The 23,996-nt window shown below is 44.5% G+C and overlaps 1 protein-coding gene across 1 annotated transcript in view; it reads left to right on the top strand.

The window, feature by feature from the left end:
* The window catches only part of ACBD6 (acyl-CoA binding domain containing 6), a gene marked incomplete at both ends in the record, with an annotated part of 77,244 nt that overhangs the window by 18,698 nt on the left and 34,550 nt on the right, over window positions 1-23,996 (top strand). Inside the window, 3 exons of the mRNA XM_009874623.1 lie at window positions 1,704-1,786; window positions 11,065-11,170; window positions 17,434-17,523. Coding sequence (XP_009872925.1) covers window positions 1,704-1,786; window positions 11,065-11,170; window positions 17,434-17,523 — 279 coding nt within the window. The remainder of the gene's footprint in view (window positions 1-1,703; window positions 1,787-11,064; window positions 11,171-17,433; window positions 17,524-23,996) is intronic.

The following is a 23,996-nucleotide window of genomic DNA, read 5'->3' as shown; positions in this document are numbered from 1 at the left end:
TTGTATTTGTGCCTGGGATTAGCCCGGCCCAGGTGCAGGACCTTGCATTTTGACTTGTTGAAGCTCCTGCAGTTTGCACTGGCCCGTTTCTCCAGCCTGTCAAGGTCCCTCTGGATGACATCCCTGCCCTCAAGTGAGTCCCCGGCACCACACAGCTCGGTGTCGTTGGCAAACTTGCTGAGGGTGCACTCGATGCCGTCGTCCATGTCGCTGACAAAGACGTTGAACAGCCCTGGACCCAAAGAACATAGACTAGTTGTGACTATAGATTCATTTCACAGAAATAACTCTTGCATGTACTAGCAGATGATTGGAAATTAATTTTCTTTAAGTGGTGTGGAAATAATTGATGGATGGGAAGGTTCTCTCTTAAATAATTTTTAAGAGAGGCATTGCACTGTGAAGACATCAGCCCTTTTCCTTCAGGAAAGAAAAGCTTTTTGTCATTTTTTACTCTAAATTAGAGAAAGCGTGTATGCCATTGAATAGTTTTCAAAGCTGATTTCCTTCCTGCTTTTTCTTACAAAGAAGCGTGTCTGATATCTGCAATTCCAAATATTATTTGGATTGGTACAAGAAGAGCTGAAAGGTGGAAGTGGTTGAGTCAAGCTGGGTGGAATGTAAAAGTAAATGTATTATAAGGAAACAGTAAATTGTTTTAAAACTAAAGCAACCTAGAGACTAGGAAGAAAACCAGATGTAAGCATGTTTTATTAAAAAATAAAATCAACATCTTTCTAGGTGAGATTCTGATGAGGCAGCAATGCTTTTTGGTGTAACCAGCAATGTATCGCAGCTACTGAGAGACTGCTAGAGGTTGGGACAGCTTCCTCTTTGCTTCTGATTTCATTCAGCCCAGGTGTGACAATCTCTTGTCACAGAAAGCCCCAGAACTGTCCGCTGACAACAGGACTTTGCAATGAATGGGCTGGTTTTATAAGGAGTTACTGCTGCCGATTGCAAACCGGCTTTAACTGTTTACCCAAGGACTGAAATAATAGGTACCCTAAAAACATTAGGATTTCGGGTGCCCTACACCCCTTAAAATAGGATCAGGCTTTCAAACAGCAGGTCCTTAGCCCTTTCTGAAAGTCTGGCATCAATATAAAGTCAGCAAGTTGAAGACCCCAAGCTGCAGGATGTTTTTTTGCAGGAGGTATGCCTGAGGCTCCATTATCGATCAATCATTATTCTAATTGTTCATTTCTATTATGGTAGGAATCATTCAGAATCCTAGAGTTCCTGGGAGTAAATCATTTGGAAATGCTGCCCATTATAAAATTTAATTTTAAATCTATATTAAATAGATTTATAAAGGCAAGCTTTGCAATCAAGTAACGTTGACATTATGCTACCTCACAGAGGCTCAGCTTTTTTGGGCCCTAAGGGGCTGTGTCTGGGAGTGCTGTGGAGGCGACGCTGTGGCTTGTTGCGAGTGAGATGGCAGGGCCACCGAGCCTGCTTTTTGGGTCACCTTCCTTGACCACCTGCAGAGGAGCATCGATCTGGTTTGTCGAGGGATCCATCCAACCGTTGGGGATGGAGTAGGGTTCTGGCCATCCTGTCTGCCATGAAGATGAAGCTTCCAGAGGGGCTGATCCCATCTCTGGGGCAGGGAAAGGGGTGGGAGGTGGCAGAGGGGTGGCACAGGCTGGAGCAGAATGGGAGCCAGGATGCTGGACCAATCTTTCTTTTTCTTTCAGATGGTAGAGAAGAAGGGAAAGGAAAGCAAAACTGCATTTGGAGGCCCAGTCGTCAGCTCATTATACCAAGAAGAAACAATCAGGTGATTCTATGTGCTGGACTTCAGCTAAAACCAGTATTTTTCTAATGTCATTTTGTTAAGCTTTTTTTTTTTTTTTTAAAATATTGCACAAGCCTAGTGGCAACTACAACAGGATAATAAATGACAGGAAAGATCTTTTCAGGTCCATAATCATTTAAATCAATAACTGCCTGTATCGTTGCCAGGTAGTAACCTTTCCCTAGCACCAGATGTGGGGGAAGGGCAAGGTATCCCATTTTTCAGTTATATGACTAAAAAAAAAAAGGTAATACTGGATACTTTTAATAGAAAGCTATTCAGACACTACTTTTTTCAAATAGTTATTTCTTTACAAATACATTCATTAAGGATTGTTCTGTGAAGTTTTTAACGTTGGACAATGTTGACCTTCAGGGAGAGTTTGTACTGTATATCAAATTAATTTTTTCTAGCTTCTGCAGCTAGCATAGCAGAAATGCATTTACTGAACTAGAATGGCTGCTATTTAAAAACCGTCAAGGTGCGAGTAGTAAGTGTCATCAGCTACTGAGTAAGGACAGCTGGGTTTTCTTGTTTGGTTGGTTTTTACTGTTCCAGATTACTAATCATGGATGTAATATTAACTCCAATACCTAAATGATTGCCTGGAGGATCTTTCAGAATACGGCATCGTATTTTCGCTTAAGATGAACAGTAAGGGAAGACTTAAAATTTTGAGTAGTGTTTGCTGTCATGTTGCAGTCACCCATTTACATGCATGTGATCCCATTTGTTTTACTGGCTGTCTTGCATCGTTTTAGTCTCAGGAAATTAAAAGATAAACACTGATTTCTCTACACACAGCCTCCCAAGCTTGCTGAGAACTTCCCTGAAGTGTTAGAACTCTAACACAGCATTTCTTTGACTTGTTGTCACAAACTAATGAAAAATAAATCTTAGGAAGGTGGCTTTGAACCCTTTGCAAGGAGCTCGGGTGGAAATTGTTATGGCTGTTCTTTGTCAGCAAATAAGGTGCCAGTTTTGTACCCGGCAGTAGGGCGGGCACTTTCCTCAGTGTTGCAATTGGCTTTATAGTGAGGTGCAACAGCTGACCAGGAGTAGCCGCCTTTCCCTTGCGTGGGGAGCCAACACATCCTTAACTGGCCCCTGGACCTTGACCAGAGGTGATGAGGCACGACCTTGGTTTAACGCACCGTTAGGGAACAGCACGGCACTGGCCACAAGCTCCTTTTTCTTCCCTGCCTTGTCAACGTAGCTCTCAGCCAACATCACTGTTCTCATAGTTTGTGGTTTGAAACCCGTTTGAGCTCTTTTTTCAGGAGTGGAACAGTGCTGCCCGGCGCTGGTTGGCATCCAGGTTTGTCTAGAGCATGGAGTGGTAATACCACTCGCCTGAGAGGGGTGACTTTTCTGGGGTTGGTTGCTTGTAAGAACGTAAGGTTCAAGTAATACTTCAGTGCGTTTGTAAATAGAACATAGTCTTAAAAAGGTATTTTCTGTAAAGGAAAAAAAAAACTAAACAGAGGAAGGAAAAATTCATAGCTTGAGACAGCATAAACTTAAACACGGTAATAGTTGCTGGTAAGTCCGTGCTTTAAGTTCAGTGTGTGTATGGATGTTTCCTCAAAACCTAAGATCTGAGGAGAGTAACTTTGATGCAGACTGTTTTATTGATGTGGTTGCCTATGCTGGGCCTTCTGAAGCTTTATAACAAGCTTGCAAAAACTGGAATGTAGAATCATAGAATCCTAGACTGGCCTAGGCTGGAAGGGACCTCAGAGATCAGTTAACCCAACCTCCCTGTGATGGGCAGGGACGCCTCTCAACTAGATCAGGCAACACATGGGACCGAGCGGGGATCGAACCCGTGACCTTGGTGTTATCAGCATCACACTCTGACCGACTGAGCTAACCATCTCTGATTCAGTTTCAAACTACTCTGTTTGCCAGGGCTGTTGTTAGAATAAATGTTTTCTCGTTATGGTATCATGTTAAGGAAGCCTGGAATGAGCAAAAAAAAAAAAATTCTCTTATTTTGGATACTAAAACAAAAAGCTTGAGTCCTCATCAGCCCTGGGTTTTGACAGACTGCTGAAAGCAGTTTCCCAGCAGACATTACTCTGCCAAACACAGCCTACCGTAGGTCCTTTAGGACTCCGCTGATGTGAAGGCAGAACGAGCTGGCTCATTTATCTGGAGCCCAGTATCGTCACACCCTCATCATGACCCAGAAGGTAGACAAAAATGCAAGTGCAGAGTCTTGTAGGTTCACTTATTTTATTCTTACCAGAAGCTTTTAAAAATTTCGTCAAATGATTAACCTCCTTCAAGCTGTTGCTGTGTTACAGGACGATGAGAAATCTTGTTTCAGATAGTGTAAACCGTCAGCAGTAAATTACCAAGCAAAGCAGCAGTGCCATTGCTTTCAAACTGTTTAAAATTATGAATAGATAAAGCTTACATTCCTTTTGTGGAATGAAATGCTCTGGTTTTAGGATGCGAATCTGTAAATGTTGGGTGAAATGGAGTTACCATACCCTACCCTAAAGTCAGGGGGATCAGAAGTAGGAGGAACTGGGGTGGTGCTGGGGACTGACTTTGCCTTATCGCTAAGCTCAGATATTTCTGCTTTGAGAACAAGATAGAGAAATGGTCGGTCTGGCTCCCAAAAGTACATTGCACTGATTCCAAATAAATTCAAGAGCATCCATAAAAACAGGTTATGGTGATCTAATTAAATCAATTTAGAAAGAGATTTGGTTAAATCAGTGCAATTTGTCTGTTCATAGATCAATCTTCAAATCAGGGGAAGGTCCCTTGAGCTAATGAGGCACAGCAGTTATTTACTTTGGGGTGCTGGGCACTGGTCATCAATTAAGAGTCATTAATAAACCCTGGCAATAAAGAGCTCAAGTACCCCCAGTGACTAATGGGGAGCAGTTGCAGAATGTATTAGCACAGTGCTCTGCCTCTGCTTTTCTCTGCAAATCACTTATCTCACTTTGGGCACTACATAAAAGTAATGCATGCCGGTGACTGATGATGGGACTTGGAGGTTCCCCTGGAAGGAAGGGAGGAGTTAGAAATTATCTGTGATTTCAGGCAGGGTGTAGTGGTAGAGTTTGTTTTTCTGTTATATGGTGGGGTTTTTTTTAGTGCTACATAAAGCTTCTGCCTCTTTTCTGATCTTATTACCAGAACAAAAGCGGTAGTAGTTGAGCTCTGTCATGATCAAATAGCTATAATTACAGTTTCACAAACCTGGGAAATGAGCAGTGAGATGAGGTTGACTGATGTGTCACCAATATAAATCTAATGTAAGACACAAACTGAGGGAGATGCCAAAAATACCGTAGCATTGGAAATTCAACTTGGAAGTTATTTTGCAATTTTGTTTTTTTTTAAAGCAGGAGCGAGGTTGAGACAGTTCATAAGCGTTTCCAGCAAACGAAAGCATTGACTTGGCAGATGGAGAATGTGAAATAATGTTGCCAAATATCCATTTCCCTTTCCATTTCCACTGGAGGAGCCCTCCTGCGTTCTGCCGGGGGCAGCTTCTGTGTGGCCTCAGTGTGCTGGGGCAGGAATGACACTTGCCGTCCCCTGAGCTGTGCTTTACCCTTCTGCCATCCCGAGGGATGCCAAGAAAGCCCTTTTCTAGTAGTAACTTCCCCCTTCCCGTAACGCTTCAGAGTGACCCTGGTTATGAGTGAGTCTCCTTTTAGGACTGGGGCGCGGAGCAGACACCCCTCGTATTTGGGAGCCTGCCTGATGCCGTGTAATCTATCAGAATTGTATTAATCCCACTAACGCAGCCGCCATCTGGCCCCGCTGCCGGGCTGGCTCGCGCGAGCCCCGGTGATGGATGGCCTCGGGAATTGATTAGTTGTTGTGCGAGACAAATGAACTGTTTTGGCAGAAAATACCAGAGGTCGCTGCGTGTGGTCAGGCACAAAGGCTGCTGAATTTTAAAGAGCTGCTTCCAGCATCCCTTGCAAGGATGCCGCTTCGGAGGGGCAACGGCTTTGGAGATGAGCCTTGTGCTCTGGAGCGCGGTCGGGGTTTCGTTCTCTTCCTTTCAGTCCCGCTTTCAGGAATTGTAGCGCTGGAAGCAAAGCTGCAGAAGTGTGCGAGCTGGCATCTTTGCCGTGTTGGGAATCACGGGCTCGCCTGTTTGGGTGACTGTGCTGCAGGGGCCCGTCGCTCACGCAGGTGCTGGGCTGCTCCATCCCCGCGGAAGAACCTTCCTGGTTGTGCCCAAGCACAGCCACGGCACGTCCCAAAACGCCTGCGGGTCCAGACAGCTGGGGTTTGGCTTTTTTTTTTTGTTCTTTCAGGCAAGTGTTATTTAGAAATGGATGCTCTTCTGGTGATGCTTAGTGGGCAAGTCCTGATGGTTGCCAAGTTTATTGCTTCCCCTTCTTTTTATTGTCCTCGGAGTGGTGACCCTTGGGGCTTCGCTTTTATTGTGCAAAGGGGAGGCTTGGCTCAGGCCTTGCCTTCCCTTTGGGACAGCGCATCCTTTGGTGGCAGCTCTGTTTGGGGTTTTCATGGCCGTCTCTTCCTCTGGTGCTGCCGCTAATCTACCAAAGTGCGTGTGGCGACGCGGTGACGGGTGGGGAATTGGATGACACATGTCTCGCTATGTCCTGGCTGCTCTCGGAGGACGGCACGTGAGCGTGCCGGCAAGTGGGCAACACTTCCCTCGGGACGGCCTGCCAGCTCAAAATAAACTTGAGCTATGGATTTATTCAGCTTGTAAAACCTCAGCTGGCATAAATAATTGAGAAAGCAAAGGTTTGTCTGTGGTGCGTACCTCAGGGACCTGCTCCTGCCTCTCTCCCTCCCACCACCCTTTCTTATGAAAATGATCCCAGTTGCACTGATAGATAATAACAACACCAAGCAATTAAAAGCTATGGGTGGCTGGAGAGAGGAGAAAAGGTTCAGTTAATGAGCTTTTCCTCTTCCTGTGCCCAGGAGAGCCCCAGAAGTGACGAGGCGATTAAAGCGAAGAGATAATTATAGATTATGTGAAAATGGGTCCCTTGAGGGGCGCCAAGGGCCTTGACATAAACACTAAAGCACTGGGAGCGTCTCGCTCAGCAGCCCAGTGCCAAGCAGCCGGGTGAGGCCACCTGTTAGTGGCACCCGGCGCTCCCTCAAGTCCGCTGGGATGTGGCTTGAACCAGCTCCGGGAAAAGGGGAGAAGACGACCAAAGTAGCACGCGATCCACAGCCCTCTGCCCAGAGCTTTGTGCTGGAGGTAACCTGCGAGAGGGCAGGAAGGAGACGGGGCAAACGTGGAGGATGCTTTCTGCATGTCAAGTTTTTTCTGCACCCTTTCTCCTGGCAGTTTTGCTGGCTTTTTAGAAACCAAGGAGGTTTGCAGCGCTCTAGGTAAGATTTCTGAAGCCTTCCAAACTTGAGGAGAGACAGCTTGGATTAAGTTCTTCAGCATCTTTTTATTCAAGGATGGAAAAAGCGGTCCAGGTGTTACCCGCAGCCAGCAGATGTGCTTTAGCTCAACGTTAAATCAGAGTTGGCGTCTCTTACTGGGGATGGGGGAGAGCAGAAGAAAGTAGCTTTAGGGGTTCAACACGTATCAGCGAGGGAGAAATGTTCTGTCCGTCCTCAGGAAATAAATGTGAACACATTCGCTGCCTTTACTGACAGTCGAATAGTCTGACTTGAAGACTCCTTTTTAGCTCAACAAAAATAGCCCGTGCTTGTATATCACACAAACCGACATGGAAGCAAAATTGCATCCAAGTCTTCCTTTGAACCACAGGTTTTAAATAACTGCGCACTCCTCCATCAGGTTGACTTTCATGGGGTTTCCCATCTGAAGGTGTCCTGGATGCTGTAATTTGACTTAAATTGAGATTTTTCTGAAAATAATGATAGGAATGCTCTGGATCCTGAGCCCACCTGCCCCCCCTCCAAATATCATCTGAGCAATGTTTTTCCAGCGTCCCTTTGTATTTCTGATGTGTTTCTGTCTGCTTTTAGGCTGTTCCTACCAGTTTCTGGGCCTGGCTGCTGACTCTTCCCAGTTTTATGTGGGGTGCAAATTCCTGCTAGGAACTAGTCTAAAAACACTGCACCCTTCTTGCTTTTTTGTAGCTACTACAGTGGAGGGAATGTTCGTTATGTACACATATACACATGTGAAATAAAGTGGGAGAGATGGACTCTAAGTTGCAAGGTTTTACTTAATTGTCCGGTGTGGTTTTGAATGCAAAGCCAGCAAGTAACCATAACTTGTCTTTATTCCGTTCACCCCATTGAAGTGGAGCTTTTTTCCTAGTGTTGGTCCCACCAAAAATCTGTTTTAACTCCTCTGAACTCTTCTCAGTTTTCCTTCCTGGTTCTGGCACATGACTAGATCAAATTGTTTTAAGTGTCTGGAGTGCAGGTAAAATGTCTTTGTTAGGACTGTGTGGACTTCACTTGAATCTCTTCAGGAAAGGGCTTATTTCCCTGTGTTAATATTTATAGAAGAGTTGGAGATAATATATAATTTATTTTTTTTTAAAAGGGTGCATCAGGATCAGAGAAATGGTTTTAAGGTTGAAAAATAAATGCAGAGTAGAAAGATGAAACTTCCCAAAATCTTATATTCGGGTGGGGAAAGTGCTCTTCTGGATTAATTCCATTGTGGGGACTTCTGAAAGAAAAGTGGTTTTTTGGAAGAGGAATATACGGAGCATTTGCAGAGGTGGTTATTTCCAGAAAAGCTAAATCATATCCGAATAGCTGCGTCAGATCTTTTCCCCCTTACAGGCAATAATATCCATGGGGGAAAGACTGTACAAGTCCTGTGTGGAGGCTGTGGTGTGTTTGAGAGGTTGAACTAACAAGGTAGGACTGAAGGGACTTCCCAGCGTATCAAATCAGCTCTTGTTAGTAAGGGCAGGCGTGTTTCATGACCTCCATCATGAGTCTGTCAAGCTCCATCTTGAGCAATATAAGCTTTTGCCTTTTCTAATCCCACCATGAGATTCTTTTTTTTTCCCCAGAATTCAATGTAATTGCATCTAAAGCGTGCAGTGATGTGTTTCTCAGCAGCTTGTGTGTAGTAAGTGGACAAGACCACCAGCAAATGAGTTCATGAGAGACTGGTTAAGGATCCAGAAGACTTCTGCCATGTCCCTAGACCTAAAGAGGGAGTGTGAAATCTTGGGCAGCACTCAGCTCTTTAGTAAAAAGGTGCAGCTTGGTTGTTCAAAAGGACTGTGTGCAAAGCACAGGAGCGGTGTGCTGGAGAATGGTGCTTCTGAAAGGGCAACGTGGGAGGTGGGTGAAAGGAAGTGACTGAAGAAAGCAGCTCTCTGCTGCTAGGGCTGGGTGTCAGCACTTCTTCCCACAGAAAACAGATGCTTGAGGTCTGACGAACTAGAGTGTAACCGGACAAGCTAGATGTATAACAATAAAAGACAAAGTCAAAATTGTCATGGAGTCTGTCTGTGCTGATGGGAGCAGGAGTCATGATCTTGGTGGCATGGGTATTTCAGGTTTTTTGGACCTACAAGTGGAAGAGCATCACTCTTTTCTTTGTGACCCATTGCTCAGAAATGCAAATAACATTTAGATTTTACTTTCCCTTGCTCTCATGTCCTTCAGCCTTCAGGTTCAAGCGCAGTGCAGATGAATAGGAGAAGTACTGTTGCCTTTTAGCTCAGGGAGAGGTCAGTTCTCAAACCGCCCCATTTCATTGCTTTTCATTGCATTTCATTGTTCTCTCCTGCCCCAAAAGCCCACAGCAGAACAGCCTCCCTATGGGGTCTGGTCTCCTGCAACCTCCTGTTTTTTCTGAGGGATTTCCTCTGAGGCTGTCAGGTCTGACTTCTGCTGAACATCCAGACTGTGATGGAAAATGGGCTGTCATGAGCGGCGACTACTTTGTGTTTCGTTCTTGTGAAGCTGCCAAGTCCCATAGCAATGCTGATGGTTTCGTTTGAGCCACAGTTTTCATCTGGAGACTGGAAATAGAGTGTAGTACGTGGGCTTTTGGCTTGAAAACTAGTGATGTCTTTCCTTTACTCATTACTAGCAACACAACTGTATCAGTGTATAAAGGTATTATTGCAAAAGTGCCTCCTGCTCCTGTGGCACAACCCCCTGTCCATAGAAGAATTGGCTGCGTTAGGTTAAGTAGTGGCTCCAGTCACTCATACAAAGCTCTTCGTAGAATTTTAAGAATCTGTGGAACATCTTCATTGGAGGTTCTGCTTGTCTGGCAAGAACAGAGGTTTTACTGTGTCTGAAGCCCAGGGTATTGTTTTTAGCTCTGGAAGAAGCTGTAGGTGTAACTCAAGCACCTCTGACACCACAGCTTGATCTTCCTGCGTGTGAGCACGTATTGGTGTCCTGGCACAGGCACGTGCTGGTCCCTCCGCGTGCACTAGCCTGTTGCTCTGAGCAGAGGGCATGGTCAAACTTTGTCTTAGCAATGTCACTGTAAAAAGGAGTGCAATCAGGTTGCTTGCAGGCTGGTAAATAAATTAAAAATCCCTCAGATGAATTAAAACAACCCCTGTGGTCAGATTCCAAGACAAACACTGAAGATTTCACAAATTCCTGGACAGTTTCTTGCCAAAGAGTACCCAATAGAAGCAAGCACCTGTTTTAAAGCCACAAAAAACAAAAAAAAGTACTTGCCCATACACAAAATATGAAGTTGTAGAGCTTATCCTTTAGCGAGGTCGAGAGCGTGAATGGGTTAAAGAGCAGAATAAAGTGCAGAAAAGGTTGATAAACATATTCATCTGGATGCAGCCTCTAGCTACAGAAATCCTTAAGCCACTGAGTTTCCGAAGGCGAGAGGATACAACCTGGGACAGGTTGTTTGCACACTGGTTCTTGGGCTTTTTTCTCCAAGCCACCATTAGTGGCTACTGTCCGAGATGAATGGTATCGCAACTGTCCTTGCTCTGACTCCGAGTGGCTGTTGCAAGTTTGTATAGCAGGGAGAAGAGCAGCTTTAGCCTTTTATCTCCTGTGGGATTTATACCAGAACTTAAATGTGGTTTTTGCTTGCTAACTTTATAGACTGCTCATTCCAGTTCACAGGAGTAAGCTGATTTTTGTCTTGCCATAATGTTTTGTTTGCTGGGAAGCAGGATCTTCTGTCTCTTGGGGAAAAAACAAAGTACTATTCTGTATATGCAATACTAGGTGTCAAAGTCCAGTGATAGTGTTGAAGTGTCTGTAGCAAAGTTAGAGCATAAGATGTGCATGTGGCCTTTGTGTTGTGTGGTAACACGGTGCTTCTTTTGCTTTTGTTTCCTGCCTAGGGAGGAGGACAAGAACATTTTTGATTACTGCAGAGAAAACAACATTGACTATGTAACCAAAGCCATTCGATCTAAAAAGGTGGATGTGAATGTCACAGATGAGGAGGTATGGAGAAAAAGACCACCGATCTTTTAACCGTTTTGTGTATTTATTCAATGCCACTCCCTTTCAAAATTCCCTGGTTAGGATTGCTATAACAAGTTACTACAACAGCTGGACAAACACTTGGTCATTGAGGCAGGGGTAATGTATTTGAAAATAGCTTCCTGCTGGATTTCTAGTAGTGTGGATGTACTAACTGTGATGCTGTAGCATATCAGAAAGTTACTTTCTATGTTATTTTCAGCAATGCCAGCAACCACTTGCAGAATATTTGCAGCTTGTACAGTATATGTGGTCAAATAGAAGTAGGAAGGGAGGGGAGTTACTTTTTTGACTGATGAACTCTGTTCAGGAATGAAGTATGATTTCTGCCATGGCATCAGCTTTCCGTTATTCCCAGCTGGGGGACCGATGAGTGTCACAGGCTTCCCAGCTCCACAAAAACAGTCTTTCTCTGCTCATCAGACTCAAAACACCATTTCCCCACAGGAAGATAATACAGGCATTGCCAGAAACCTCAAGATCAAGAGAAGAGTCTAAAATTGTGAATGGGTTCTCCTCTTCTTGGTAAACACCTAGTGCGGACAGTTTCCCGTTCATCCTTCAGGAGAGGGGGCGGTGCCGACTTGATTGCCTTGGTTTCGATGCTCGCACGCTGCCACCTCGCCCTGCTCATGGTGTAGCGTACGTGCAGCTACTTTTGCCCGCTGCTTTCCAGCACATTGTGTTTTGGTGAACAGATGAAGTGCTTACACATTCATAGACTGAGACGCCACAAATTCAGTTGGGTTCTCCTGTAGCTCTAAGCAGATTTCTGCCCTCTGAGCCATGACAGCCCCGGCTGGGGCTCTGCATGCTGATGGCAGGGCCTTTTATGATTAATCAGGAATTCATGTGATTAATTTTCAGAGGAGAGGAGGGAGGGTATTCATGATCGAGGTTGGAATTTCACATCATAAATTCAATGAACTGAAACCATCGTGTGCCACATGGTCGCTGAAACGGTGCTGTTGCTTCTGCTCATCACACGTTACAGGACTAAAGGTCCAGGGCAGTCCCACAGAACATGACTGGAGTCCTTCCATTAATAAAAGCTCATTTTGGGGATTGCACAGGTGCAATAAGTATATTAGCAACATAACGTTAGTATTGCTTTATTCTTACTGGCAAGATGCTCTTTTGTACTTAGCAGGGGTTAGAATCTTGTACCTTCCCTTTGTTATTCCAGCAACAAATGTGCTTGTTTTCAGCCAAAGTATTTATTTATTTTTGTAAAGTACATTTGGTGAAATGTGGCTGAAATATTTTTGTGCTTTAACAACGTACATTTTTGGAGCCACATTTGAAAACTGCCAGGTAACATTTGCGTTGGGAAATAGCCGAATCTCTGATGTAAGAGTAGACCTATTTCTGAACCGATGGGTGTTATTGGAGAGTATGGAATCGCTTCAGCACAGACAGGAGCTGAAAATCCTGCCTACCTGTGAAAGGCTCATGGGAAGATTCCCACTGGTGCAAAATTCCCCCGTAGATGAAATTCTTACAGCCTCAGTGATTTTGGCTTACCCCAGCAAATGCTCAAACAGGGGTAAGAAAAGGAAGAAGCTTTTTTTTTCCTTTCCTTTTTTTTTCCTTTAGGCTTGACTCTGGTCCAAAAAAACCCCCATGATAATTACCATCCCAAAAAGAAAAATCTGAAAGAAATACTTGTTTTGTATTACGATAAGGAGCTGAACCCGATGTTGTTTGGTATCTAAATGTGTTCCTTACAATCTGGAGGGCAGCTTATTTTCTAATACCGTGCAGGTTGATTGAAGTTTTAGAACCCATTTTAGACTAGAGATAACCCAGACTGAGCCTTTGGCAGCAAAGTGTATGCAAGAATAATCTTGTCATTTTTATTAACTATTTTAGTGTTACTGTATAAATACGTCCTGCCGCATCCAAAAGCTGCCTCTCCTGGCCCTCTGAACATAACTCATGCTGTCAATCCTTTGATTTAAACGCCTATAAATTTAAAATGGCAGCAGGGATACACACAAAGAGTTAACTTGTTATGAAACAAAAATCTACCAAAGCACCAAATAGTCTCGTGCTAAACTGCAGAGATGCTCGGCTCAGCCTTTCCTTGTATAATAAAGACTTGGCTGAGGCTGTGAGGTGTTTAGATTTTATTTCCATGTGATGCCTTAGTACTGTATCTAATTGTCTCCCCTCGTTTTGTGCAAACCAGAAAAGAGGAAAGAAATCAAGAATAAAAATGTAAAGCGAGGACGAGCCAACTTACCCAAAGCAAAAGGATTTCAGAGAGGGCAGTAGAAGTCTCTGGGGTTTAGATGGATTAACTTGGCAACTTTCAAAGCATAAGTGGTCTTCTCCCCCAAGAAAGAAAGATCTTCATGTACAGCATTCAAGCCAGCATACCTGCTAACAGTTTGGATGTAATAAACATCAATTTAGGATTAAACAAAGAATCTAACGACAGTAATCATGTAGAAGCTTCCATTTACTCCATCTAAATTGCCCAGAGTTCAACAGGCTAGCTTGCATTCACTTAGAAGTAGCATAGTCTAAAACAACCCGTTTCTCTTAGGTATGTCAGCGGGACTAATGAAATAAGAAATGGACTGTGGCTGTGAAGCCGCCACAGGCACATCCTGATAGCGTGGATTGCTTGCTGCCTCGCTGAGAACTGTGCTTCTTCAACTTTTAAACAAACCAGAAACGGCTCAAAGGCGTAGATTAGTTGCTTCTGTAATTTGTGCCAAGGGCTGTGGAGGTTGTGGATAGAGAATATTTTTTTAATTGTTGGAGAAACCCTAGTAAACAGCTCTGTTACCTGTGTGCAGTATTGAAGCCCTTGCCAAAACTTTAATGAAAGAAATCTGGAAGGATGCTTGCTTAGTCCCCGATCCTTGTGCTTTTGAGACAGCAAGTGCCAAATTGGTGCCAGCTTGCCAAGGAAAGGGCAGGGGGGGAAAAACTGGTTTGGAGAAGGATCACGTGCTTTTGGATTTACAGGCTTACTCCCATTAGAAAAAACATTCCCGAGTGTTTCAGAGCTCAGAGTGATTGGCTTCCAAATCCAATCTGAAGTTTACCTGCATATTTGCAACAGCGGCCGTTCCATTCGCCGTTTTTGCCATCACAGGGGGCTGTAGCCGTCCCATGGCTCTCTCTTCTTAATTACCAGTAATAAAGCACTTGCCACGAGTTAGAGGGGCTCTCACTGCTCTACAGCCGTTCCAGCTGCAAACGTCGTCCCTAGAAGCACAGCTTAATATTGTGGCGCATCCATTCCGTTTGGCTTTGTTCTTCCATTTCTCTGCGCTGGCTAATTGATGTGAAAATCATTCCCGTCCCTTTGCCTGCTGAGACTTGGTATATCTGAGACAAATCCCTGTCCTGTGCTTTGTTTGTGAACACCCTGTGACTTGGAGCTGAGCAAAATTGATGTGCTGTTGGCTTGAGAAACTGCTGCAGAAGCTGGCCAAGCTGGCAGCGATTATCCAAGCAAAGCACAGAAGATTTAAGAGGCAGGGTTACTGCACTGGGGCTATTTTTATGCGCCTTTTTTTTTTTTATTATTAAATATTTCAAAGGCAGGGGAAAATGCATCCTCGCAAGTAACTTCTGCAGCGACTGCTGTGTGTTTGAATTGCTCGGAGGGAGTACCTTGATGTTTTGTGGCACTTAGTCAAGACCTCACAACTGCAGTGCTTTCCCATACAAAATTATTTGTGTTGCTTTGAGTCTCTCCCTGCTTAATGAAATAGTCGTATGGGAGGTGCTTTGGGGAAGCTCAATCTGTGGCTCTTTAAGATTTCTGCCGTGTTATTTAAACACACAAACACATGTTACATGCTCATATAAAGTAGCAACTGTGGAGACTGAAGGATTTTTCAATGTGCGTAGGTGATACCGGTGTCTTGTACGTTCCATTTACGTCTGTCTTTTTGCTAAGGTTTGTTTTAAGGAAGACATGGGAAACAAGTGGACTCTGTAGCTGTATAGCTAGAACTCCAGAGCATTTTCATTTGCTCGATTACGTGCAAACAGTAGCAAGCGTTACCTTGTTTTAAATAAAAATGTCTTAGTAATGCATTTTGTTACACAGCAAGAAGGTTGAGATTCTCCTGCAGGTGTTTTTACTTCCACACCAAATGGCGTGGTTTTGCACAGGAGGTCTTCAAAGTGCCTTCCGCTCAGTGTTTAGGGCATAGCATGCTGCAAGGATGTGGGCATCTCTTGTGTGGAACGTGTCCGCTTTTTAATGGTGCGCAATTCCAACGCGGAGACACTTAAGGCACTAATTGGAAAATACTGTATTCACTTAGAATTGCGGAGAAAATATATAGGTAAGCAGAATGTAATTACCCAAAGTGGAATTGGCCCAGGACTTGAAATCCATACTCCTGCAAGTAGCACAAGGAGATTTTTGATGACTGTAGATGATCAGGCTTGAGTTTCTTGTTGCCCAGCGCTGCAGTACCCCTGAGCTGGCAGATCTGGCAGCGCTGTCCCTCCCAAACTGTTGGTTTTCCTTTACTGGTCTCAGCCGAGTTCAGCACCAATAGAATGAGGTTCTGCTTGTCCAGAGACAAATGCAACCTGCTATACTATAGCCACTAATTTCTAATATGAATTTTGATATAAAGGTCTTTATTATGTTGTGCAATAGCATAGTAATTACATTGTATAATTACACATATGTAAAGAAACTGAAGTAATCTGTTTATTTATTGCTATTGTACATATTGCAGATAGTGCCTCTTTCTTTTCAAATACCTAAGTGGCACAAAAAGTTGGTATTTTTCTAACTGAAATCTTAACTCTTAAGTAATTACCAGTTCAGAGATGGCTTAATGATGTAAATGTGAATTAACGATCTTTCCATGTTTACCAACTGTTTTAAATTGTACTCTTGCTCCTTTTTGATTTTGATAGTGGTGCTGAGTGCAAGAACATTAATCATTAAATGGCCTGTGGATGTTCAGTGCTTCCACAGAAAGTCATTGTCAGAAAATTCATTCTAATTCAAGGTTAATTAGTGTAACATTAAAATTACGTGTTACCAAAATTAGTTACTTGCTGGGTCAAAAAGTGTGTCAAAAACCTTAATGCCTTGTGCCTGAGATCACATTTCCTTACTCAAAATCGTGTTCCACCTCAGCTGCCCTGCCCAAGAATATCCAGCAGAAGCAGCATCAGCTTCGGTTGCAGGTGTCTTCTGCCCCTCCTGCTGTTTTGGCACTGCAGCTGGGGAAATTTGGCTCACAGTTCCCATGAGCAGATAAATGAGTTGCTCACCTTGTTCCTCCCGGCTCAGTCAAGAGATTTATCACCAGGGGTGGGCTAATTTAACTGATTTCGTCTGCGAAGGTCCACGACTGTTTGATGTAGCGTGCTGGAAAATGCAGGTCAGTCTGATGGTGTCACAGCTTGGGGGATGGTTTCTTGGGTATCTGTAGGGTGATTTCCAGGGAATCCCCTGCACGTGTGCCACATGCCATCCTAAATCAGGAAAAGCTGATGCTAACAGTAAAATTAATTTACTAAGTGTGCATAGTAAACAAAGAAGAAAACCTTCCATCCCAAAGTTCTTGAAGAGCTGACCCCCCTCCCATGGTGGCAGACGTGCAGAGAGACTTGAGATGTGCAGAAACTTGTAGAAAAGGGATGGGAAGAAAACTGTGGAGGTTTGGGAAGGGCTGAAGGTGTGGATTCAGCAGCCCGTGTTGCAGAGCTGAGAGGGAGACAGTCGTGGGCGATGCCTGGCCAGACACCCAGTTTTAATCTTCTTTCATGGCAGAGGCAGGGGCTGAGTGTTTCGGACTTGCTAGAGGAATGAGCTTTTGGGGACTCAGCATGCGGGTGACAGGCAGCATGGAAAAAATATTACCCTTGCCATGTAAGTCGTTGCTTCCGGAAGAGTCAGAGGTGTCCAAATTCCAAATCTATGTAAGGAAACAAATCGTGTTGTGGCTTCTGCTTTCATGGTTTGATGCTTTTCTCCTCTGAATTTTTTGCTGGCTTGTGGGTTTGGTGCTAAATTAATGAAAAATTAAATGGTGTCGCTTTTAATATTCCTAGCATTGCTCTGTAAGGTTAAATCAGGAGCAATCATATGTTACGTGCTAGTATTACTGTAGTTTTTTCAAAAAGGCTGTGTTAATTTTGTTATTGATACTCAATACTCGACAGCAAGACTGTGATTCTCTGTGGTTTTTTTTTAGCTTTGTTAATTTTCTCCTGGATGTTTGCAGGGCCGGGCTCTGCTCCACTGGGCTTGTGACAGAGGACACAAGGAGCTGGTTTCAGTACTGTTGCAACACGCTGCTGATGTTAACAGCCAGGTAAGAAAAGAATAAAAAGTTGAATTTGATTGATGTGTGACGTAGCATCCTGACCGAATGTTTTGTGTGATACTGGATTCTTCTGAAGCTCCATAGCAAGTTCTCTCAGGGCACTTATCACAGAGAAGAACATCCGGAAAGGTAACCTTGGAAAAATACCAGAATTTGGTTGAAGTACATGGTTGTAAGTGGCCTTTTTCAGTTGCTGCTGAAACATCTCCTTACAGTAAAGTTTTGATCACCTGGCTGTGGCTTCCAGTGTGAGGACTCGTGGTGCTGATGGCAAGAGGGTTTTCCTGCGTACGAGGTGCTTGGTAGCTGCCTACATAAAGTGCATTCTCCAGTGTTGGGGGTTTTTGTAACAGTATGCTCCCAGAACTTTGTGTACTAGTGGGAAACAGAATCCCACTTGAGCAGAAAAGCATCAGACAAACACCTGGTTTCAGCAGAGCGCTCCTCAGGGGTAGGTGGTGCTGTGGGTCCCGGCGTGGTGGGCACAAGACGTCTCCAGGAGGGTGTCAGTGCTGACTGAGGACAAAGTCGAACAGCTTGTGCCGTTTCCATCCCCACATCCCCACCTCCCCTGCTTGGGGGTCTCATTTCTAGCACGGTTTGACGTAACTGAACATAAAGCAGCTGTTTAACCGCTGTGGTTTGTAGGCCACGTGTCTGAACTTAACTAGAAGCAGTTTTAGGGTGCCTTAATGGACCAGGCTGTGAACTGGGCTGGTTCCGCAACTGCTTTGCAAGTGGTTCGTTCCAGCCCGCTTGAATCTGCCTGTGCTCATGAGTCAATGCCCGTAGTTTTGTCAGGGCTGACCTGTGAAAGTGCGATCGTGTTTGGAAATAATCGTCCAACGTATTTCTGTCAAATTACGATTGACTTTTCTTTACTAGCCTGGCGCTTACTGGCTTTACTCTTCTGCCTGATTTGGACATAGATACACCTTTGCTGACAAATTTGCTAGCTCTTACTAGTGAGTTGTTAAGCAGCTTTGCGAAAAATGCCTCAGGAATTTGTGAGAGGTGGACCTTAAGCGAGGTTGCAATCTGAAGGCTTGTCAGCAGCCCTGTAGTGTTCTCGGGCTACAAGTAACTGTGCTGGTATTTACGCACACGTGAAACCGTTGTGAAAAAGCTGTTCTTGCAGGTTGGGTGGGTGTGAGGAAGCGTGGCTCTGCAGTAGCTGGTGAGAGATGCTTCTTCATGCTTAGACCTTGGCAGTTTCAGTTGCGATGCATTTTATAGTTTCTCCTGAGGGAGAAGAGGGGAGCAGCGCAACCACTACAGACCACAGCCCCACTGTAGAGCTAGATCATCTCCTCTCCGTCAGAGCTGGCGAGCGATGGGTCGGATGCATCCACGGGAACAGCTTTGGCCTTAAATTCAGGGAGGAGTCGGAGCAAACCCCTGCCTGTCCCCTTTGCCCTGGCAGCCTGGGCGATGGTTCTGCCTGGGGCACTGTTCGGCTGCAGCAGTCTGAAAACTCAGACTCCTCTTTTTAATGCTTTTCTCATTTCTTTGGAGGTAAAGTCTGACTTTAAGAAGAAAAAAGGCTGAAGGGAGAGGCGTCTTATTTGTCCCCTGAGCATTAATTTTCTGTTAAATTCTTCTCTCTTTTTTTCTTTTTTCATGTATTGCACGTTTTCAAACCAGATTATTTTTGGCTAGTAACAAAAGGTTAATAATAGCCATAAAAAGAAAATCAATCTTTGATTATTTTTTTTCCCCCACCAAGGCAATAAAGGAGGATTTTTTTATAAAGGTCTCTATTCACACGTAAGTGTGTACTCAGAGAAATCAGACACATTTTTATTCTCAGCCATATATAAATTGCAATAACATTTCAAGACTTTGTGACCTAATGTTTATTTCTCTTTTTTTTTTTTTTTTGACCTTTACCCTGAAAGAGTTAACATCCAGAGCAAGAGCGGGAGGAATTTTAAGAGCAACCAGAAGAAAAAGGTTGAGAGAGAAACCCTGCCTTCCTAATAGGCCATAAACACCACAGCACCTGCTTTTATACATTACCAAGTGCGCCATCAGTTAATGTGTCGGCTATAAAGAATAGTGGGTTAAGTGTAAGGGAATCTCTGGCAACTTGAATCAGTGGTGCCGTTATTTTGGAGCTTCTGCCAGAGCCCAGCGTGCAGCCAGCCTCTGCCCTTTCCAGCCGCTACTCAGGTCTTCAGGGGGTTTTCTCTCAGGTTGAGTTTTCCAGTGGTACCTGCATGCAGGCAGCGTAAGAGATAAATGAGAAATTATGAGAATTATGAGCAGGTAGAGAAGGAGAGAAATGGTTTAGACTTTTTTTTTTTTTTTAAAAAATTGCCTGAGTTTTAATACACTTCTAAAAAGTTAGTCAAGCAGCACGACAGATTTATGCTCTCTTCCATTACCTTTTTTAATAAATGTTCTTCCATTTTGGCTCTCTTGGAGTACGCTAAAGGATTTAGCTGTCCTAGGCAGTGACACTGGTGCTTTACTGGGTGACCTGGAGCAAGTCATACCTTGTGCCTGTAGGTGTGCCTTTAGATATCTTTGCCCTACCTGTTGTCCAAGTGCTTGCAGTCTCTGGATCAGAGGCTCTGCAAGAGTCTCTTTGTGGACAGACAGCATGGGAGCAGGAGAGGTTGCCTGGCTCTGCTTGTTCCTGTAACATGCTCAAAACTGCTTTAATTCTGGCAATAATCACACAGTCCTGGACAGCGCCTGCGCTTTTTGTTTTAAACAGTGGTACTGCAGTTCCCAAGGGCGGTTTGCTAATCTCGTGGAAAAGCAGCAGCCATCGACTTCTCTGATTGTTCATAATTAGCTCTAATAGCACACTTGAAAAGAGGTGGTAAGCAGTTGCCACGGGCAAGGGGATACAGAAGGGCAACAGGCTTCTCTGCTTTGTTGAAAAGGGGCGTTTGTGTAATGGAATTACCTAAATCTTCAGAGCCAGAGGCCATTTCGAAGTGGGTGGTGGTATGGTATTTTGGAGTTCTGCTGGAAATAACCACAGCTTGGGGCTCAGTCTGAAAACAGCCACTTTCCACTGGCACCGTTTCCCTAAAATGTAGGCTTGTGATTGAGTGATTAAGTGAAAGGGGACTGACCATATTCATAACAGTTTTGAAGAAGCTGGGCAATACTATTTTGTAATCTTTAGAAAATATGAAGACATGAATAAGTTTTCCTTGCAGAGGATGAGCAACAAAGGAAAACCTTTTTTCCCTGCAAGGAAAGGAGGTCTTCTGGGGCCAGTGGAGACACTGAACACAAGCCATGCAGAATTGTGCCCCAGCTTTCATCTCCCCCCGTCGCACCCTCAGTGTTCTCCGTGCCAGAAGCAGCAAGCTTGTCTGACTGGAGACTTTTATTTGTCCTCTGTTGTATCTGGTGCTGCAGTGCCAGCGTGGAGGAGACAGCAGAACTCTGCTCTGCTCCTGGACGTGATATTCTGCTCCGCCAGCTTTCCGAGAAGCTCCTTCGGTGTGTTCAAGGGGAAGTTCAGGCACAGTGCGCTTGCTGCTTCAGTGCTATTAGGTGGGGGAGTGCTCTTGGGGCAGGGTCTAAGTCACCTCCTCCTGCAAGAGCGCAGGGCGAGTAAAGCAGCTTGAACCGGAGGGTTCTGTGCTCTGGTGCAAAGGCCCCACATATGGCCTGAAACTGCGTCAGGGGAGGTTTAGGTTGGATATCGGGAAGCAATTCCTCGCAGAGAGGGTGATCAGGCACTGGGATGCACTGCCCAGGGAAGTGATGGAGTCACCATCCCTGGAGGTGTTTAAGGAGAGGCTGGATGTGGCACTTAGTGCCCTGGTCTGGCCCATGTGGTGGTGTTGGGACATAAGCTGGACTTGATGATCACAGAGGTCTTTTCCAGCCTCAATAATTCCGTGATTCTGTGGTTCCTCATCGTATGCAGGGAGCATTGTAGGTACACACATTGCTAGTGCTGTTTTAAAAAAGGTGAAGGTCATCGTCTTATAGTAATTGTCTAGTGTGAGAGAGAAAAGGACAAATAACATCTAATTTATAACATCAAAACAGTAGACCATAGACTCTCCTCCTGGAGTTGCTGTGGTTTCACTTTTTTTCCATCTGCAGGTCCTCTTTGCTCCAAAATAATAACCTGTGTGTTCCAGCCTTGCCCTTGGGAATGTGTGGGGAACTGTCCTGGAGTGGTTGCCACCGATCAGTTTACTCTGAAAAAGCTTTTCATCTGGCCATGTGAATGAGTCTTAAAATACCGTTAGTTTTAAGTGGAACTGTGTCATTTGAAGTACAGTGTAATTAAGGGCTGCCTATGTATCTATGTGTTGGAGTAGCCGAGTTAAAACTGTATCTAAATGTTACTTCATGATTTTTAAACTACATCATTGTGCAGGTCTATTCATCGCTTTATCAGTGTTACGGTAATTATCTGCATGTGCTGAAATTTTACTATAATTATGATGACAACGATGAAAAAAGTTATAACTGAACTTCAGTTTTAATTTGCCCACCTTTCACTTTCCTAGTAAAGATGCAGATCCCTGTACTGAGACCTTAAACCGCTGGCAGCACGTATTTGGTGGTCACCTCAGGGGGTTGAGAAGGAAACTTGAGAACCAAAGCTGAAAATCATCAGGTTAGGAAATCTGTTGCTGGTGTACATGGATTTTATTTTCTTTGTAAACACCGTTAATTTCAGTGAAAAGCATCTAGTGTCTGTGCTGTCTGCAGTGAGAGCTGGTTCTATCTCTCTCTTGTACCCATTGACGCGAGGCTGCACAGCTGTCTGAAGTCATACTTGTTAGCATCTGATTTTGAGTTAGCTGGATTTTCTTTTTTTTTCTTCTCTAGTAGCAGGAGGAGTGTGGTTGCCCCTCCAGCTTGTCTTTTTTCCAGTCCCCTGCCCCACACATCTAGCAGAGAGCTGCTTCCCTCCTCTGTATTTGCATGCTGACACACTTGTGAGTCTGGGGGAGTAGCTGTCCCCTTGTAATACCTTCACTCACATCCTCATCAGGGAAAAAAAAAGAAAAAAAAAAAAGTCTTTTCAAATGAAGACAATACAAACATAATAAATGGCAGGGAGGGTTCATCTCCCTCATGACTCAATCCTTCTCAAACAACATTATTATTGACTGGCCTATTGGTTGCCAAAAAGGAAAATCAATTGCACTGGAAGTAGTTGCTGGGCCACAGATCATGGTACTAACGCAGCAGAGACAGGTTGATTTTTATCAGCTATCCAAAGACTAATTTCTACCATTAGCTAAAAATGAAGTAGAAATTATGGATATGTCGAAAGTCACTAGGATTGGTGGTCTGTGGGTTTTGTTTTATTTGTATTGTTTTCCTGTTTTCCTACCTGACTCCACAAGGATTGTGTCTTACAGGGTAAAAAGAAGCAAGGAGAGGTCAGGCCTGCTTGCCTGCCTGTCACTGTCTGGTTTTCCTTTTCAGTCTCGTTCATTTGGATTTCAGAGTAAGAATACAAACTGCTCGGTCTCTGCATGGGCCTTGTGTTGGAAATGTTGTGTGGACGTTGAAAAGTGAAGCTGGTCTCAGCAAACATTTATTCCCTCCGTGCCTCCTGCACTGAGCGTAGGTCATGCCCTCGTTTTTCTGTATCCGTGGGGAGATGTTGAGGAAATCATTGTGGGCGTCTCGACTGTTCTGAGAAGCAAAAGCCACAGGCTGTGTCTACAGAGCTTTCCCCCTCCCCAGTGAATAGGTTTGTGTCCGACCGCACAGCCCACCAGCACTGCTGCGAGCCGGTGGGTGCAAACACGCTTGCAGGTAGGATGCCGGCTGCCAGCGTACTCTGCTGTTAGGACTGTTCTCCAAACCTGGCCGAGATTAAAAAGGAAAATATCTGAGCCTTGTGTCCTTGCAGTTAATGTCCCCGGTATAAATTTTCCCCTAAATGTACTAAAAGCCTGACTCGTAAAGCCAGGAAGGGCCCCTGTCCTGGATCTGATGATTGCTGCAGAGGGTTTGGCGTAGCTACGCTCCAACAAAGGCAGGATGCCGCAGGTACCGCTCAACTGGCCATCGCTGCAGTAGGGAGGTACAGTGGCGAACGATCGAAGACACTAAACAAAGATGAAAAGCAAAGCAATGAGAACAGAATTATTAACCACAATATCTTCCTCCAATCCCTCCGTATTTCAGGAGTCAGCTTTGCCAAGCAGATCTCAGAAGACTCTGCAGGCTCGTACCCCTTCGGTCTTGACATTGTTGCCAATGGGTGTGGAAGCCATTAGCGAAAAGAAAGGAGAGATCTGCTCAGTGACAGAGGGTAGCTTTCTACATTAAAGCGTTGACATGGTGCCAGTCACACAGTTACGAGAAGTGGCACAGCTCCATGTTTCTCCTGCGGGTCCCTCTGTGGAATGTGGATTGGCAGCAGGTTGAATGTTAAATGGTCACCACTCAGCAGATGCTGATTTTTACCTACTGGGAGAAAAGTCCCTTTCAGCAGAAACATTTGCAGCTCT

This window comes from Apaloderma vittatum, unplaced genomic scaffold (genome assembly GCF_000703405.1).
Source record: "Apaloderma vittatum isolate BGI_N311 unplaced genomic scaffold, ASM70340v1 scaffold2348, whole genome shotgun sequence".
NCBI classification, from domain to species: Eukaryota; Metazoa; Chordata; class Aves; order Trogoniformes; family Trogonidae; genus Apaloderma; species Apaloderma vittatum.
The sequence above is the reverse complement of the archived record's forward strand: the minus strand, read 5'-3'. Positions and strand labels throughout refer to the sequence as shown.